This window comes from Oenanthe melanoleuca, chromosome 8, assembly GCF_029582105.1.
Source record: "Oenanthe melanoleuca isolate GR-GAL-2019-014 chromosome 8, OMel1.0, whole genome shotgun sequence".
Classification (NCBI taxonomy): Eukaryota; Metazoa; Chordata; class Aves; order Passeriformes; family Muscicapidae; genus Oenanthe; species Oenanthe melanoleuca.
This window is the reverse complement of record NC_079342.1, coordinates 28,768,234-28,784,638: the sequence shown is the minus strand read 5'-3', so window position 1 is coordinate 28,784,638 and position 16,405 is coordinate 28,768,234. Positions and strand designations below refer to the sequence as shown.

The following is a 16,405-nucleotide window of genomic DNA, read 5'->3' as shown; positions in this document are numbered from 1 at the left end:
GCATGTGGAGCCCTCCTTCACCTGAAATGTTAATGATGTGAGGAGCCCTGTGAGACGCTGTGGTCTAGGAGAGGTGGAACCACCTTCTCCCTTTCCCCTGCACACTGGTCAGGAAAGTTCATACTAGTTTTCTTTCTCATAACTTATTTCTAAGAGATGTCAAAAAATCATCACTTTCTTTCTCCACCTAGGAAATTTCCCCTGCTGCTTGATGTTGGAGGGTGTTTTTGGTTTCAATGCAAGATGTAACCAAAAGTATGTATTCTACTACCATCTGTTAAAACCAGGTGGGGCAGTTTTCTTTATCTTTTCCATGACTCATCCTCCCTCTAGGGAGGTATCTCCTGTAGCTGGGCCATGGAGTCCCAACTGCATGACTGATAAAATCACATCATCCCTTTGGGAAATGCTCCACCCAGGGGGAGGAGCCAAGCATTCATACCTGGATGGAATCTAAGATTTGGAACACCACAGTCAGCCTTTTTCCACCTGATTCCCAGAGGAAGACCAGGCCCATTTTCACCACTGGACCTTCAGAGGGAAACTACACCCTTCTACAGGGTCACTGCTTCAACTGAACCACATCTGTCACTCCAGGAGGACTGCTACCAACACCATGATCAACAGGGTGTCAGGTTGTTTTTTCTGACACTGTCAGTGTTTTTATACTACTGCATTTTATTTTAATTTTCCTAATAAATTGTAGTTCTGACTTGGGATCTCCCACTGGTTTGCTGTCAAACCAGCACAGAGGGCAAATTCTTGTCCTGCCTCTGATGAGTAACAATGGCCAGCCACCAGCCAGAGCCAGATTTAACATGTGAAAGCTAAGATGGAGAAATTTAAAACAGTTTTTTGTCTAGACCTACTCAATTAAAATGGCTGGTTAACACATAGAGCAGAAAATTTATCTTGCTTTAACTCAACTAACCATTTTAAAATTATCTTGAGAATTTAAAGACTTAACATACCCAAATACTGCATTGTAACTGAACAGAGATGAGATGATTATCTCTTCAAGAATTTGCAGCTCACTCCGAAAGCAAAATTAAAGCAAACCATGTGGTGATGGTTACCAGAAGGCTGGGGGGACTAGTCTACAGATGCTTCTCGAGGAGACAGATGTGGGCTCTGGTCCTTATGCCACAGATGCTGCTCTAATTTGTAGACTCCCATGGTCTCAAGCACACCTTTTCACTAGCCAAACCTCTCAGACCCCCAGCATTTAAGGTAGGTGACACTCCCTGACCTCTACAGATGCTCCACACATTAGTAAGTGCAGGATATGGTCTCCACACTGCTGAGAGGAAGGAAAATCCCTCTCTGAGATCAGGCTAGGAACATCCCACGAGGCTGCCCTCAAGGAAAAGCCTTTGCAGGATGCAATCACCTCCTCTGGATGCCTGCCAGGAAAGGACACCGGGTCCTGCTAACACACAAGGAGTTCTTCAAGGCAAACACCACAGTGAACACTCTACTCACCCCTGGACTGCTGCAGGTCCTTGCTGAGTATTTCCTGGCCTCCAGAAAAGCAGTGAGAAAGGCAAGAGGACTTTTGAGCTGGAAAGGAATTAATCTGCCTTCCCAATTATCTGCTGATGTCATTATGACCTTCCATAGTTAAACAAAATTACTCTAGACAAACAAAGCTCTGCACTCGGGTCGAACACTGGCATTAGCAGCTGGCCATGCTCACTGCAGGAGAGCCCTGACATATTGATATTAATTTAGATTTCCCATTGACCATCATTTTCAATTCCTTCCAGCACTGAATTTTTTTAGCACTGAGGCATGTTCCTCCTACTCTTCTGTTAAATGCTTTAAAGTTAATTGAAGATGCTGGCTTGCCAAGAAAGGTTTTAAATTCCCATTCTCAAAAAATCTGACTCACCTAACACCTCTCCCAAGGACACAAGAGCTAGAGGCAAAATTGTTCTGGGGCAGTTTCCAGTCAAAGACTTTGTAACCTGGTTTTGTTGAAAGAAGAAAGTGAGAATAAAGACTCCAAGTGCCCCCCATCTAAAATTAACTTCCACAAGGAGAGTGATTAAGTGCTGGAAGAGGTTTTCCAGAGGGACTTGGGAATCTTCTATCCTTGCCTGGTTGAGTTGTTAACATCTTCAGGCCCCGAAGCAATCTCATCCAATTTTGACTAAGCTCTGCTCTGCAGAGGGGGTTGGACCAAATACCTGTGGACATCCCTCCCAAAGTCCCCCCCAACTCTAAAAAGGCTGAAAACCTGACAGGAACCATTTGCTGAGTCAGTGACTTATTTAAAAAAACTGGCCATATGCTGTTTAAAAAAACCCAAACAAAATTACAGTAATTACAAGCGACTTAATTTGTCAGCTGTGAAGAGTTACCTGAAGGAAAGAAAATTAAGGGGATGAAAATAAGGAGCATTACCTCTTGTGACAAAGAGACGAAGACAAAAAATTGCCATCAACTTGTGTTTATGAGCTGCTGTGTTTCTAATTAGGGCCAGACACCAAATTTGCATTTTATCTTGATTGAAACAGAATGAAAACTGAAAAAATTAAAGGCATCCAAAGTTAAACAGCTTTCTCTGTTTAATTCAAGGAGTAACCTTACAGCATTCAAAACGGCTGCTTTTTTTCTTCTGTTTTAAAGATCTCAGCTTTGTCACAGCAATTTCAGTTTAAACCACAGAGGATCTTCAAGTGAGGGGAGAAAAGGAATGAGGTCACCTGCCAACAGCAGCTGTGTGGCACTGGGCTGGGGTACAACAGCAGCCAGGGCAGTTTGCAAAATAAATCATAGGTATTGATAAGCCAGAGGCCAGGGGAAACCCACATCTGAAATCAGGGGAAGCAGGAGGAGCAATGGCAATGGATCATCACATTGGCTCTGTCTTTGGAGAGGGCTGGCTGGGAAGGATGCTCAGCACACTCACTCCACACCAAATTCTCTTAAAATGTGGCAAAATGGAAATCAAGCTAGTGCTCAGTGGGATGTGTCAGACAGCTGCCATCAGGCAGAAGGAACCAATTTTGTTTTCTTCTGCCACAGTGACTCAGGTCACTCATACAACAGAAACCCTGCACGTAGCAGGACACAAGCTGGTGTGCTTTCTCTCCTCTTCTCTCCTCACTCTCTCTGCCACTGACACACCAGAAATCATGAAAGAAAACCAGCATGCAGCATCTGAGAGCCATGCATCCACCCCTCCCTTGGAGCTCAGTATCACTTTTCTCCCCACTGGCCTAGACTCTCCAGAAAGTGGTGTGTCCCACATCCTTCTACCTCTGAAGAAGCACAGATTACCCCCTGCACTGAACCAGGGCAGGACCTGCCCCCAGTTCTGCCACAAGGATTAATCCCTGCTTCTTTATGAATACTCTCAAGAGCATCCTTGCTCTTCTTCCCTGCTCTGTGCCTAAAGGGTGTGAGAAGGTCACACAATCTTCCTGGAAGATCAGAGTCAGGCCTTTAACACCAGGAGGACATGAGACCTGTGCAAAGTCCCTGAATCAATCCCAGCCCCCATGATGTGAGGGAGACACATCCTGCAGTGAATGAATGGAGAGGGATTCTGTTTGCAAATCAAAACACTTCCCACAGGTATCACTATCTGCATTGCACCTTTCACATCCATTGCAGGGAAAAGATGCTACTCCCACCAAATCCACTTTCAAGCTTAACGAGTTCTGGCAGCAATCCTGACAGTTTAGCCTGGCTGCTGCTTGTGACGACCATCTGCACTTTCTTATTTGCTCTGCTATCCTGCCAAGAAAGCAACAAAAACTCTCAGCTTCATGGTTTATTCCCCCTCCATATGTACAATTAAGTGTATGCATGATCATTAAAAATAAGGCTACTTATATCATGGCTCTGAAACACGTTACAAACCAACTCCATCCCCTCTCTTATTACAACATTCAAAATGCTTGGCTTCATGGAGTGCAGAGAGGGGCAGACACAACCAGACCACACAGGTGATTGAGTGGTGCAGGACTTTGGTAACTGGATCTAGATGCTTCCTTGTCTAGCTGAGATAGTCAAGCACAGCCAGGTCAGAGGGAGGCAGATCATTATCCCACGATGTCTTGGCAAAGTCAGTCCAGGTCCCAGGAATTGAAGGGCCCCTCATCTCAGCATGTTGCCCATGGCAAGTGGCCCACACGGACAGGAGGACAATTTAATCCTCTCCTTTGGAACTGCTCTTTTGGGGCAAGGAAGGGATCTAAGGAGAGGAGGAAGGGGAGGGTGTCCTTCTCGATGACTAGAGGATTTCAGCCTCCAGTGGTGTCAACCTTGGTGACATTTCTCAACATATAATGCATCTAAAAATAATAAATCAAAGGAACAACAGAACTGTACAATGATGGGATTTCAAAGTGAATTTGCTTGCATGTCCAGGTAAGGCTTAGCGACTTTCTTTTTCCAGTGGGGATGAAGAAGAGTCCAGATGAAAGTAACTGGAGATGTTCAACTGAGGACAGCCCTGTGTGCTCCTGTAAGCTCCCTTCACAAGTAAATCTCTTCTCTTATGCAACAAGACAATCTTCCAGCTTTAGCTTGTGGCTCAATAAATTTTATTATTCCTTTTTGTTTTTATTTAAAAGAATTCGTTTTCCTATAATAAAAATTAGACAACCATACCACCACCACCAGCAAAATCTGTGGAGTTAATGTTGATGGTAGACAGTTCACTGGTGTTACCAGTGTCTCAAAATGTCCTAGAAAGTCCATAAATGGAAAAAAACCCAAACATGATCATTTTGGGGAGGAACATCAAGGTGGTTTTGGTTTCTTATCCCACTGTGGTTCCCAGACAAATACTGTAGCATATCAGCAGGACCAAGTACCTCATGCCTTCAGAGAAAACCCTTCATACCAGCTCCAGTACCTGATTAGTAAGGAAGATGAGACATTTAGAATAGGAATTTATGACATTCATTATTTCCTACGTCAGCATATAGATCACTAAAACAGGACTGACCCTTCCGTCTTCACCCCTTACCCCTTATTCACCAGCATGCAATAATATCCCACAAATGAGAAAAGCACTTGGCAAGCATCCCAATTTTGATGTCTGCTTGTGTGATGATAAATTAGTCATGAAGCAAAATCATCCACAGATGCCTCATTTCCCCTCATCTCAATCACACAGCTCTTGGAAATCTTGTAACAGAGATCACAGCTTTTGTCATCCCAACTCTCTGTGCTCTTATTTCCCTTGTCCAGGCTGGGATGGAACAGCAGCCTCTGAAGGCACAGACTAGAGACAGCAGAAAAGTGCCTGTGGGGCTGCTGTAGTCTGCACTAACTTGGTTCAGCTTTACTGGGAAAAGCTCTGGAGCTGTAGCTCATGGGTAACACCCAGTATGGCATCTGGCTCCAGACTGGTGTGGGTTTGGGCACACCCAGGCCTTTCTCAGACCATTCTACCTTCCCCCTGCATGCCATCAAAGGCAAATGGAGATACCAGAGTTCTGACAGCCCTGGCTGCCTGCACATTTCTTTGCGCCTTCTTTCATTAACAAGCTAAGTGCATGAGCAAAATCTCTCCTCTCTAATCACTGCTCTTGCTGCTGGATTCACTTCAAAATATCAAAAGCATCTGTGCATTTTGTCCATTTGCCTAAGGAGTAGGTGACCAAAATAACCACCAACCAATTCCAAAACATGATATATAAATAAAACTGCTATGAATGAGAGGCTACAGCATCACATGCTGCAACAGCAGGAGTAACGCAGCCTTTTAGTGTCCTAAAAAAGGGGGAAAAAATCCTGGTACGCAGTTAAACACTTGGGTTTCTCACCATTCTTGCATTTTTGGTGATTTTTCCAGGTTTCCGACCAGCAGCTCTAGTATAGGTCCAGAGAACTGCTATTGCCACAGGGATATGAGGGACAATCAGGACCTCAGCTTCATGACAGTGACAAAGCAGTGTAAAACTCTGCAGACAGCAAGTAAACTCCTTTACCAGCAGCTCCAGAATGCTGCCAGGGGTCTGGGCTACACGCTTAGGGCATTAAGCACCAAACCCAACAGCATGGTGGAGGTCAGTGCTGCTGTGTACAATGCGGGATTAAGTTCTGGGTTTGGGTTGTTTGGTACTGTCTTGGGTGCTGGTTTTTCTTGGCTGATAGACATGTAAAGGACAGTCTTTTCCATATCACCTGACATTCCATGGATAGAAATACATTGAATTGATACTCTGGAAGACTGAATTAAAGAGCTGAAAACCTGGTACTATGCATGGGGAAGGCTGATGCTTTCACAAAACCCATGCTGGCAGCTGCTGTCTGTTACTGCCCGTCTGAGCACCAGTCTGCAATGACAGGGAGCATCCCTGCTCATGCCAGTGCTGTCCAGCCAGCTGCATACCAGGAGCTCAGCTTTCAGCCGTGCTGCAGCTGCCACAGCCAAAGGACGGGCTCAGGTTAATGCTGGTGAGTTAACACTTAGCCTCTGCTGCCATGGGAGCCAGCAACAGCCTGGAGAGGTGCTTGTGCCAGGCCCTCTGTGCAGACAAGACCCCAAGAACCAGCAGTGAGTGCTGAAAGGCCACCAGCAACTCTTCTACACCTCACTGCAACTGGTTTCACTGCTGGGGCACTGCCTGCCCACTCCACTGTGTGCCAGAGGCAAATACATAATTTAAATTGCAAACCTCCATGGCCAAGATGACCTCCTCTAATGGTTTCTCCTGGCTGTTCAGTGTCTCTGACCTTGCTCTTTACTATCAACAGATTCAAGTATTTAGAGGTGAGATGTGTAAAATAACTTACCTTAATTGTACCCTGACTGTTAGCAGCAATAAGCACGTTGGACTCCTGGAAAAAAAAAACAGAGAGGCACTATCAGAACCTGCCACTGCTTTTTTTCCCCCTCTTTTTTTTTTTCTTTTGGATGAAGCAGGAGAGAAGAAGTTATTTCTATCTTAAACATTAGAAGTATGTCTAGTTTTAAAGGGATTTAACTCCTCCTATATCCGAGATGCTTTCAAGGCTAGAAGTCTTTATAAGCTATACTACCTTGAAGAATTAGAAAGCAATAATCCTTAGCGCTTGTACAGAGCTTTAAATCTCCAAAGCAATTTACAAACATTAATTCATTCTCACAGCCTCCCTGTGAAGTGGACTAACAAAAATAATAGTTATTTCATCTTTTGGCAGCATATGGACAAAGATCTCCAGCACCCTAACTAAACAAACTAATCACCGTTACAAAACCCCTCTAGCTCCAAGGCCAAGAGGCTTCAGATGAGTAAAACAAAGAGAAGAGATTAGAGAGCAATAGCAGATGCACCCAGTTTGAAAGGGAAGATAAACAGAGAGAGCTCCAGCCCTGCCTTAAGCACAGAGGCAGCATCTCTTTACCTTCTGCCAATTGATGGAAGTGCATTTGGAGATATCCTGGTTGACTGCAAATTAATGGTCTGCTGCATCAGTCAGGAAACCCCCAGGCAAAAGCTGGAGAGAGAGCATCTTTTCTCCAGACCGCATTCCTCATGTTCATCAGCAAGCACAGATGCACCCTCCCCAGCCAAAATCCTATCCAAAATCTAGAGGGAAATCCACAAGCCTGAAACACATAAGCGCTGGGGTGCTGGAAAGAGCCCCAGAGATGCTGAGGGAGAAGCCCTACTCCCAGACAGGTGTCCTGCAGCCATCCTCATGCCAGTAGATGTAGTGTACACTGCTGAACTGCCCGTAGGAAACTGTTTTCTCTCAAGACAGCTGATATATTTTCTGAGACACATTTTTAAATTTCTCTTACTGCTGCTATCCATCCCTAGACAAACTTCCTGTAATTATCCCATCACTTAACATATGCATTTTTAATAAACTCAGTGACTAGAACATGCCCTGTTCCAAAGGGAGTGGGAAGGCAGCTCAACACAGCCCCAAGCTGGCTGTGTGCTGTCTCACCATGAAGTTCAGGACTTTGCACAGTCTTTGGATTTGGGACAAAGAGAGAAAAATTCCCTTCAGTGTGAAAATCCATTTGTCAGGTAAGAGTAGACTTGTGGTGGACCACGGGGCTAACAGACACAGATTTGTTCACTCTGGTACAATCATTATAGGATTAGTTAAAACTCCTGATATTATCTCACTAATGATCTTCCAAGTCTAAGCTCCTGAAAAGAAAGTATATCCTCAAAGGAAGAATATACTGCAATTTCTTTTAATTTGGTGGCTAAGAATCTAATCCAGTGAACTGCTCAGCTTCTGGTTAACAGCATTAAAATCAAAACCCACTGGCAGGGGAAAGCAGATATAAATATTATCTGGGTATGGAAAGAGGGAGCAGGATGCCCGATAGGATTCTGGATGCAAGGGAGAAGGACCAGCAGCGATCTACTATCGAGTGCAGGAGACCCGAACTCCTGAGTACAGATGATGCAGGGTTTGAATGATTCTTGTTTGCAATGTGAGTGACTGGTAATTCATCCTGCTGCTGCAGTCTGCTGGGGTGCCACTGTAAATGAACTCTGTTTCAATGAACAGTTTTACCTGCTAAATAAAATAAAAATGCCAGAGGCTAATTTACTCTCACTCCCTTGTTCTTCAGAAGCCCCTGGGTGTTGGGGTTTTTTTCAGCAGGGTCTGAGCTAATCACTGCTCTGCTGCTTTCATCCACAACCATGAGATGCAAACAGGAGCAGACAGCAGCAAAATTAGCACCAAATCTGTCACCAAACAAACAGTGACTTGCTTGTTAAGCCACTCTAGCATTGCTTCTCCAGAAACACAGCTAAGCAACTTGTTTTTAATCCTCCAAAGAAACAATTCACTTCCTTTTGTGTAGCCTGTAAAACAGTCAATATACTAATGTGTTAAACACCTAAAGAAGTTATGAAGTTGTTTAGATTTGTAGGTTCATGACTTGTGACAGCTGTGTGCACATTAAACAAATCTTTTTGCCAGGATATATATGAATGGAATCACCAGGACCTCAAAGGAAAACCACCATCACCACTGAACTAGAACACCTATTTCCTTAAACACACTACTGTAACTACCTGTATCACTGAGGCAACCATTGTGGATGCATGTTCTACTTTACCATAACCAATTGGTGTTTCTGTGCAGGGCAAGAAGGTTTAAAGACTGGCCTTACTCATCCCTTCCATTTCTGCTGCCTGCAGGAGCCAGCAACTCCCAAAGCAGAGGCAGTGGGAATGACGAAGATCCAGCCCAACTGAGTAATCCTGCTCTGAGGAAAGCAGTTATTAAAATGACTCTTCTACACATGAATCTTCTCCTATGAGTGGTTTGTACCTGTAGCCCCTCTTAGTAGGAGAGGCAGAAGGAACAAGATGCCTTTGCTAAATCAAGACTGAAGAAGAAAAATGAACAAACATAGCAAAGACTGAGAGATTAGGGTTTACTGCCTGGAAACAGCAGCTTTTTGTTCTGTGTGGCTGCTAATCTCAACCTTTAGAATCTTGGTCCTCTTAAAGCAATAGAAAAAAGCTCTGGGGACATCAAAATAATGCATCTTCTTGTCTTTTAGTATTACATATGAATTAAAAAATCTAACTGGCAAATGTAGGTGTGTGTCAGGACTCATGTTAAAATTAATATAGGGTCCAGTTTCAGAACTGCTCTAACATGCTCCAAGGCTGAAGTTCTGTGCTAAGACCTATGAAAAACTTTCTGCATCTGCCCTGCTCTTTTTTTGGACTGCAGAGATGATATTATGGAAATCTGAAGAGCAATTCCTTGACATGGGACAGACTTGACTCCACCATAAATCTGTTTTTTGCACCTGCTGGATATATATTCACAAGGAGGTAACCATTATGTAAAATGAAGCTGTAAATTGGTCTTGAGAGCAAAGACAGACCCAATAGAAGCACCTCTGTCCTGAACCTGACAAATATCTGTTTCTGCAGTCTGAGTATGACTGCTGGACCCACAGTAACTTTAGAGCATTCACCTATGGGATTTGAATGGACTTCCACTGATTGCACAAAAAAAAAAAAAAAAAAAAAAAAAAAAAAAATTTTTGCAGAACATTCTTGGCAAAGAAAAACAAAATCAAGTTTAGGACTTTCCTGAGTATTGAGACACCTGCTACATTCATCATTCAAAGGAATAATTCACCTGGTGACAGCTGGGTTTTGAAGCACACTGATTTTCTTCCCTCCAAGATGAGCCCTATTTTGGATGGCCCTGGGGAAGCAATTTGTACAGGAAAGGAAAAGAGGACAATTAAAGTCTGGCTGACTGCTGCTATTCATGCAAGAGTAGCCAACAGTAAGACAATCAGAAATGCTCTGGATGTTTTGCGAGGTTTGAAGAAATTCAGCTGAACGACTGAAAAGCTGTCAGAGCTGCTCTAGTGCACAGGGAGTCAATGACAGCTAAGGTTGGAGCTCTTCCATTCCTTCACATCTTTGTGTAAGAAAACACTGCTGGGAGGAGAGGGTATGTGATCCCAGATGGACAACTGTTAAAACCATGCATACATCTCAGAAGGGACAGCCACTGATACCCCAGTGGACTCAATGCCAGGGAGTGAGGAAAAGCTCTGGACACACCCTCCATCCTTCCAGTACCTGCAGGGCTCCTCTCTGGCTATCCCTCCTCACCAATAAAGATGCCTCACTGCAGCTGTAGGAGCTACACATCCCTCTCACTAGTGGGCTCATAACTGAGTTTTTTAGTCTTCCTCTGCTGACATCAAACCTGTTCCAAAAGGGCTCAAAAAGGGTAAGATGCACACAAATCACTAACAACTTTTTTTCCCTTAAATACAATCCTTTCTGAGACCATTCCTCTCTTGCTATCCCACACATATCAATCCTTGAAATGGAAATCAGAAGCTCACACTGAAGGAAAAAGCTGAAGAGATTGTTTCTTAGGATGGATACGTTTCCAAGTTATATGTGCACATTTTCACACAAAGGACTGGAAATAATTTCTGGGTCTTTCACCATATTATAAACAATTACAGGCCATAATGTTTGCGGTACTGTGTTATCCCACCCTTTTCTGCACAAATAAAGGAGATTCACCTCAAACTTCCAGCACAGCCATCACTCAGGCAAGCATGAGTTTCCTGGTTTTTCAGTTAGGTTTGTTCTATGGATTCACAGCTAGGGTTTTTAAAGATCTTATTTTAAATTAACAACTTCTCACCTTCCCTCCCCAGCAGATGTTCTGGCTAACAAATGGCTGTTTTTTCAACATTTATTCCAAGGAGCTGGAGCCTAATTAAGCAAAGCTGTTGATAGAGTGGGAAAATCACCTGGGTGAGAAAGCTTGCACTCAAGCAGCCATTGTCTTCTACTATTTACAGGTAGAATAAAAATATATAATTGAACCAAATTTAGTACTGTTCGTGCAGAAAGTCCATTATTTAAGTAAATTTACTCCTTCCTTAGTGAAGGTGGCAACGATTACTGGTGCTGGCTTTTAGGACTGAGCTGCAGACTATCTGCAAAACATATTTCACCAAAACTTTCTATCAATATCACACACAAAGTCTTTCTACACATCTAAATGTACAAAAGTGGTTCCCCAATAGACCACCACTGCTTGACTGCTCTTCATCTCGTGATTAGCAGATTCTAATGGCTTTTCACTCTAACTCCCCTGAACCCTAGTTATTTTCTTGTCGTATGACATGCCAGCTTTTTGTTTTTGGAAGAAAACTACAAATTCTACCCCAGAAAACACAATGAACCACCAGTACAAAAATCCAGAGGTTTTGAAAAGCTGAACTGCTAGATTAGATCCCTTCCCAGCAAGACAATGTGCTGCGTGCCAAATTTGGGGATATTTTTCTATTCTTGTGATACAACAGTTATCAATGAAAGGGGCACAGTGGGTTGGCTGAAGTGATGCACAACCCTCTCTCTGTAAACCAGAATTTACTTTCTATGCCATCATGCTCACCTAACATTAATTCCTTCTGAACAAATTTAAAGGAATATTTATTATCTATACTGCAAACATCAGGCTCAAGCAGAAACTAATTACTTTACACCAAGTGCTTCTTTACAGAACAAGATCTAACGTACTAAAGATGTACCAAAATATTTCAGGACCAGCAACACCTAACTCTTCAGATACAAAACCTGGAACAGAACATACATGCCTAAACTGTGTCTTTCAATCCTTAGAAACTGTATTTTTATCTAATTCTGAAGGTAATACCTCTGTAAACACAGAGATAAAGCCTCTTAGGCTTATCTGGGCCCCAGAAAAAAAGCGAAAACTCAATACATCTGAAAAAGGTCTTGTCTGTGCTTCTTTCTAGAGCCAGCTGCAAATACACAATCTTTTACATTTTTTAAGTTAAAAAATGCTACACAACCATACCCACTCAGCATAACAACGATATTTCCTAAAGTGTTAAGCCTCAGATTTAAAGATTAGGGCATTCCTTTCACTCACTTTCTGTAGAAAGACTTGCCTACAATCATATAAACATATATACAGTTTCTTCTTATGTCAGAATTCATGGGCACACTGAAAAGCATTTTAGAAAAAAGTTTCCAAACAAAATACATCCTACATCATACAGAGTTTGCAGCTTCCACACAAGATGAAGTGCATCTCACTAGGAAATGTGCCCAGGTAGAAATTCAGCATCTCCTTGACTCCCTTCCCTTGTTTTTTAGCCATTTCAGACTTTAACCTCTGTACCTGGGCTGCCTTTATCAAGTTTTCTGACACTTCCACATCTAGTATTTCTAGCTGCAACTCAATACACATGACTACAGCCCTTTTTCCTACTCCCTGAAATAGTCTTCTCATGTTTGGATTTTACAACACATTTTTCTCCTTCTATTCAGATCAAACCCAACATAAGATGCTGTATAACTGGAAGCTTGTTTGTCATCATACATATCCAGGTTTGTATTCACAGCTCATGGGTGCCCTGAAGAGAGCAATCCAAGGTTTGCTCCAGTGACACACTCAAATAAGCAGTAAGCTATCCGTCAGCCAAGTGAGAAACCCCTTTTCCTTAATGTGCCCTTTTCACTTCTGCATGTAGCTCTCAAAAAAACCCCCAAAACAAACCAGTATCAAAAAGACAACTGAAGACAGGGCTAGAAGAAAATAGAAGTACACACATATCCAGTGATGTACATAGCCATCAATTTGCTTGTTTCTATACCATCTTCTGAATTCAAGATGGAAATGGAGGCCAATGAGACTGATGTGGAGAAGGCAAAGAAAGCTCTGAAAAGGCAGGAGAGCCAGCCAGCAAAGCCTACCCCAGATACTGCTGATATATTGGCAACTGCCTCTGCAATTTAGTCATTCTAGAACAAAGCTGGTATTGATGAGCATCTAATTTATTTAGAATCCAAGATGAGAAAATCTCATTAGATACTTACTATTCTGCATGTACTGCAAAGCAAGATACACAGCTCTAACAGCTGCTGCACACTCCCCCAGGAGGCAAGGTAGGGAGACATACATTAAAACCAAATTATTCTGGTGTTAACCTTGCACCCCCAAAGCACAAGTCTTCCCCTCCTCTCTGTGTGGGAATACTGAGTTCCACTGCCCATTTATCTGTAACAGGGCCTCTAAAATTACTTGTTCCTATAGTCATAAATCCCGGGATTTCAGATGCTCCCATAAACAATATGCTCAAGACCTTGAAGGAAGTGGCAGCAGTATATAAATACAGCTCACAATAAGCATTCAAAAAACATATACATAAACATGCAACACATTAACATTAATATTGCAAAACTACAGGAAATGGCAAGGCATTAGTTCAGTGAAGACAGCTTTTAGCATCAATTCTTTTAAGACTTAAAACTCCCAAATATTCATTTGGCAACACAATGCCATACACTGCTTGACAACTGCAGAGTTTAAGACCTGCATTCCTACTGCTGGTACATTTCTCCCCCCTTTCCATTCTATGGTTTGTTGCAGTCAGTCATCACATCATGCTGGAGGTGATGTATTTAATCTCTCCCTAGCCAAGGTCAGGCTGCTCTGCCCATCAGTGCAGCGTGGGGCAAAACCAAGCCCCAGGGTGTTATCATTAATATTGCTATTGCATATGTCTCCCTTCCAAACTTGCCTCTGGAACAAAGTATACAATCTGGAGAAACAGCCACTGATCTACATGAGAGTATTCAGAAATTTCATCTAAATCTGGTACTTTCAGATTTTAGTTTTGTGCAGACCAGTGGCAAACCATAAGGGATCAGAACTGTAAAAACGAATCAGTAGAATGTGAAAAGCCTTTTCTGTTCAAGCTACCCTGAATTAGATAAGACAAACAATCCACCCTACAAACACCAGAGCTACACCGCCCAGTACCAAAGCACAGCAAGGACCACAGCTCCCAGCTGCTGAGCTAGGAAAGAATGGAAGCAGGGAAACTAATGACAGAAAGGTTCTCCCTCCAGAAGATGGCTGGGCACTGGCACAGGCTTTCCAGGTAAGTGGTCACAGCATTAAGCCTGACAGAGCTCAATATGTGTTTGGACAACACTCTGAGGCATGTGGTGGGATTGTTGTAATGTTCTGTGCAGGGCCAGGAGTTGTACTTCATGATTCTTGTGGGTCCCTTCCAGCTTGTTATATTCTGTGATTCTATCCCAGCTCCTTGGTCCTCTTTAATTTACAGCACACTTCCCTTGCCCTTACTGTGAAAGGCAAACTTCAATCTGCTAGAGCCCTGCTTCATGTTCAAATGGTTCTGTCATGCCTCTTTCACACTCACAATGTGCTTCTCCAATTCCCCTTATCTTCTCTATTCTTCTTCCTTCTTTTTTCATGCCAGTGATTTCTCTTCCATCTCAACTGTACCCAACACTCCTTAGATCCCTCTTTCAAATCGTCTTCACACTCAAATCAGCAATTCTCTTACTTGTGCAAAAACATTTCGATTTTTCCAAGACTGTCTTCAGGGCTTTTGTATTTGTCAGATCATTGTCCCTGGCATAGCATTTCTCATAAAAAACCTTACTTTCAGGACTCTGTTCTTGGTTTCAACTGCCGATCTTCCACAGTACTAGGTACATCTCGTCTTCCTCCTCAAGTGAATTCACCCTTGAAAACCCTGCTTACAGCACAGTTTCCTTTCCTTCCCCTTCCTTCTTTTCCCTCCCCTCCTCTTTCCTTTTCCTTTCCCTTTCCTTTCCTCCAACATACTAGCACCAGCAGCAATGTGCACATGTTCCTTGGGGCCAGAAAGAGATGACAGTAAGCCTTCCTTTCTGGTACCAGTATCCAATCAACCAACTGTATCTGCTTCTAGAGGCAGCCTTCCCTTGGTTCCTCAACTCATTTTTGCACTAGGATGATACATCTATTCCCCTGAGTCCTGCCTGGGCTGTCAGCTACAGCTCATTCCCACATCTACGAAACATCTGCCTAGATAAACCCCAGAGGACAAAAGCATATAAGCAGGCAGAAGCCTTATGGTCAGGGACTGCAACCTCATGTTATTTCGTGGGAACAAGCTGGCACTGGGCCAGGAACATCCACCTAGAGAAGGTGATCCACGTCAGCAGCTCACAGATTCACACATGCTCCAGATATCCTTGTTTTCGTTCTGTTTCCTGATATACAAGAACTAATACTGCACATCAGCTGCTGTTCTGAGCTGGAGCTTGGTCCTCTGAAGGCTGACAAATCCCACTGGGCAAAGAAGGATCACTGCTATATGACATGTCTCCTGTGCTTTATAAAGCTCAGCACATGGTTGATGCTACCAGCAGCTTGCTTGGGCCAGGCACCAGAATTCAGATCCTGTTATTAAATTGGTCCCCACATAGAAATACCACAAAATAAGTCATTAGCTCATCCAGCTCCTGCTTTCCTTCCTTTCCCAGTGCCATTTAATAACAGAACGATAACAGGCTTAAAACTGATCCAACCACCTTGATGTTAATATTTTAAATTATTAAGTCTTAGTTCTCTAATGCAAATAAATCATTTATATGTGCACATTTAATTAACAATCCAATCAGTAAAAACAACTTTGCATTCGCACCACATGTTTTATCAGAGGAACCAAAGACACATTACAACAGTAATTAAGTGTAATAAATGCCCTGGTGAGGTAGTGAAGTATTATCCTTCACGCAGGGAAACTGAGACAACACACTTGGTGGATTCGCCCAAGGTTAGTCTAGGTGTTCCCAATGAGCTGTTGAACAAAAAAGGCAGGCATGAAGACCACTAAAGTTTAATTCTCTTCAATTCCTGTTGGAACTGCAGTATTTACTTATTTGCTGATGGGAAATCCATTCCAGTAGCATTCCTCTCTCAAAAAAGCTTGAGTCACAAACCACTGCAATCAAGCGTGCTGAAAACCAGCCCTAAATTGTGACAGCCATGTGAGGGTGAACACACTGGGTCCAACATCATCCCCAGTTAAGGGTTCTGAAGGACACATTAGGACCTTCCCTTCACACCTACACACACACCTACACCCCTA

At 43.0% G+C, this 16,405-nt stretch overlaps 1 protein-coding gene across 8 annotated transcripts in view; it reads right to left on the bottom strand.

The window, feature by feature from the left end:
* Positions 1-3,766: 3,766 nt before the first annotated feature.
* Positions 3,767-16,405, bottom strand: part of COP1 (COP1 E3 ubiquitin ligase) — a 131,050-nt gene continuing 118,411 nt past the window's right edge. For 2 of the 8 annotated variants that reach the window (XM_056497513.1, XM_056497514.1), the window contains exons 19-20: positions 6,760-6,804; positions 3,767-4,870 (exon numbers count right to left, since the gene is read on the bottom strand). In XM_056497513.1, coding sequence (XP_056353488.1) covers positions 4,853-4,870; positions 6,760-6,804 — 63 coding nt within the window. In that variant the 3' untranslated portion in view covers positions 3,767-4,852. Of the gene's footprint in view, positions 4,871-4,905; positions 5,925-6,759; positions 6,805-16,405 lie in introns of those variants that run through there. The other 6 variants (XM_056497511.1, XM_056497512.1, XM_056497509.1 and 3 more) reach the window with 3 other exon arrangements.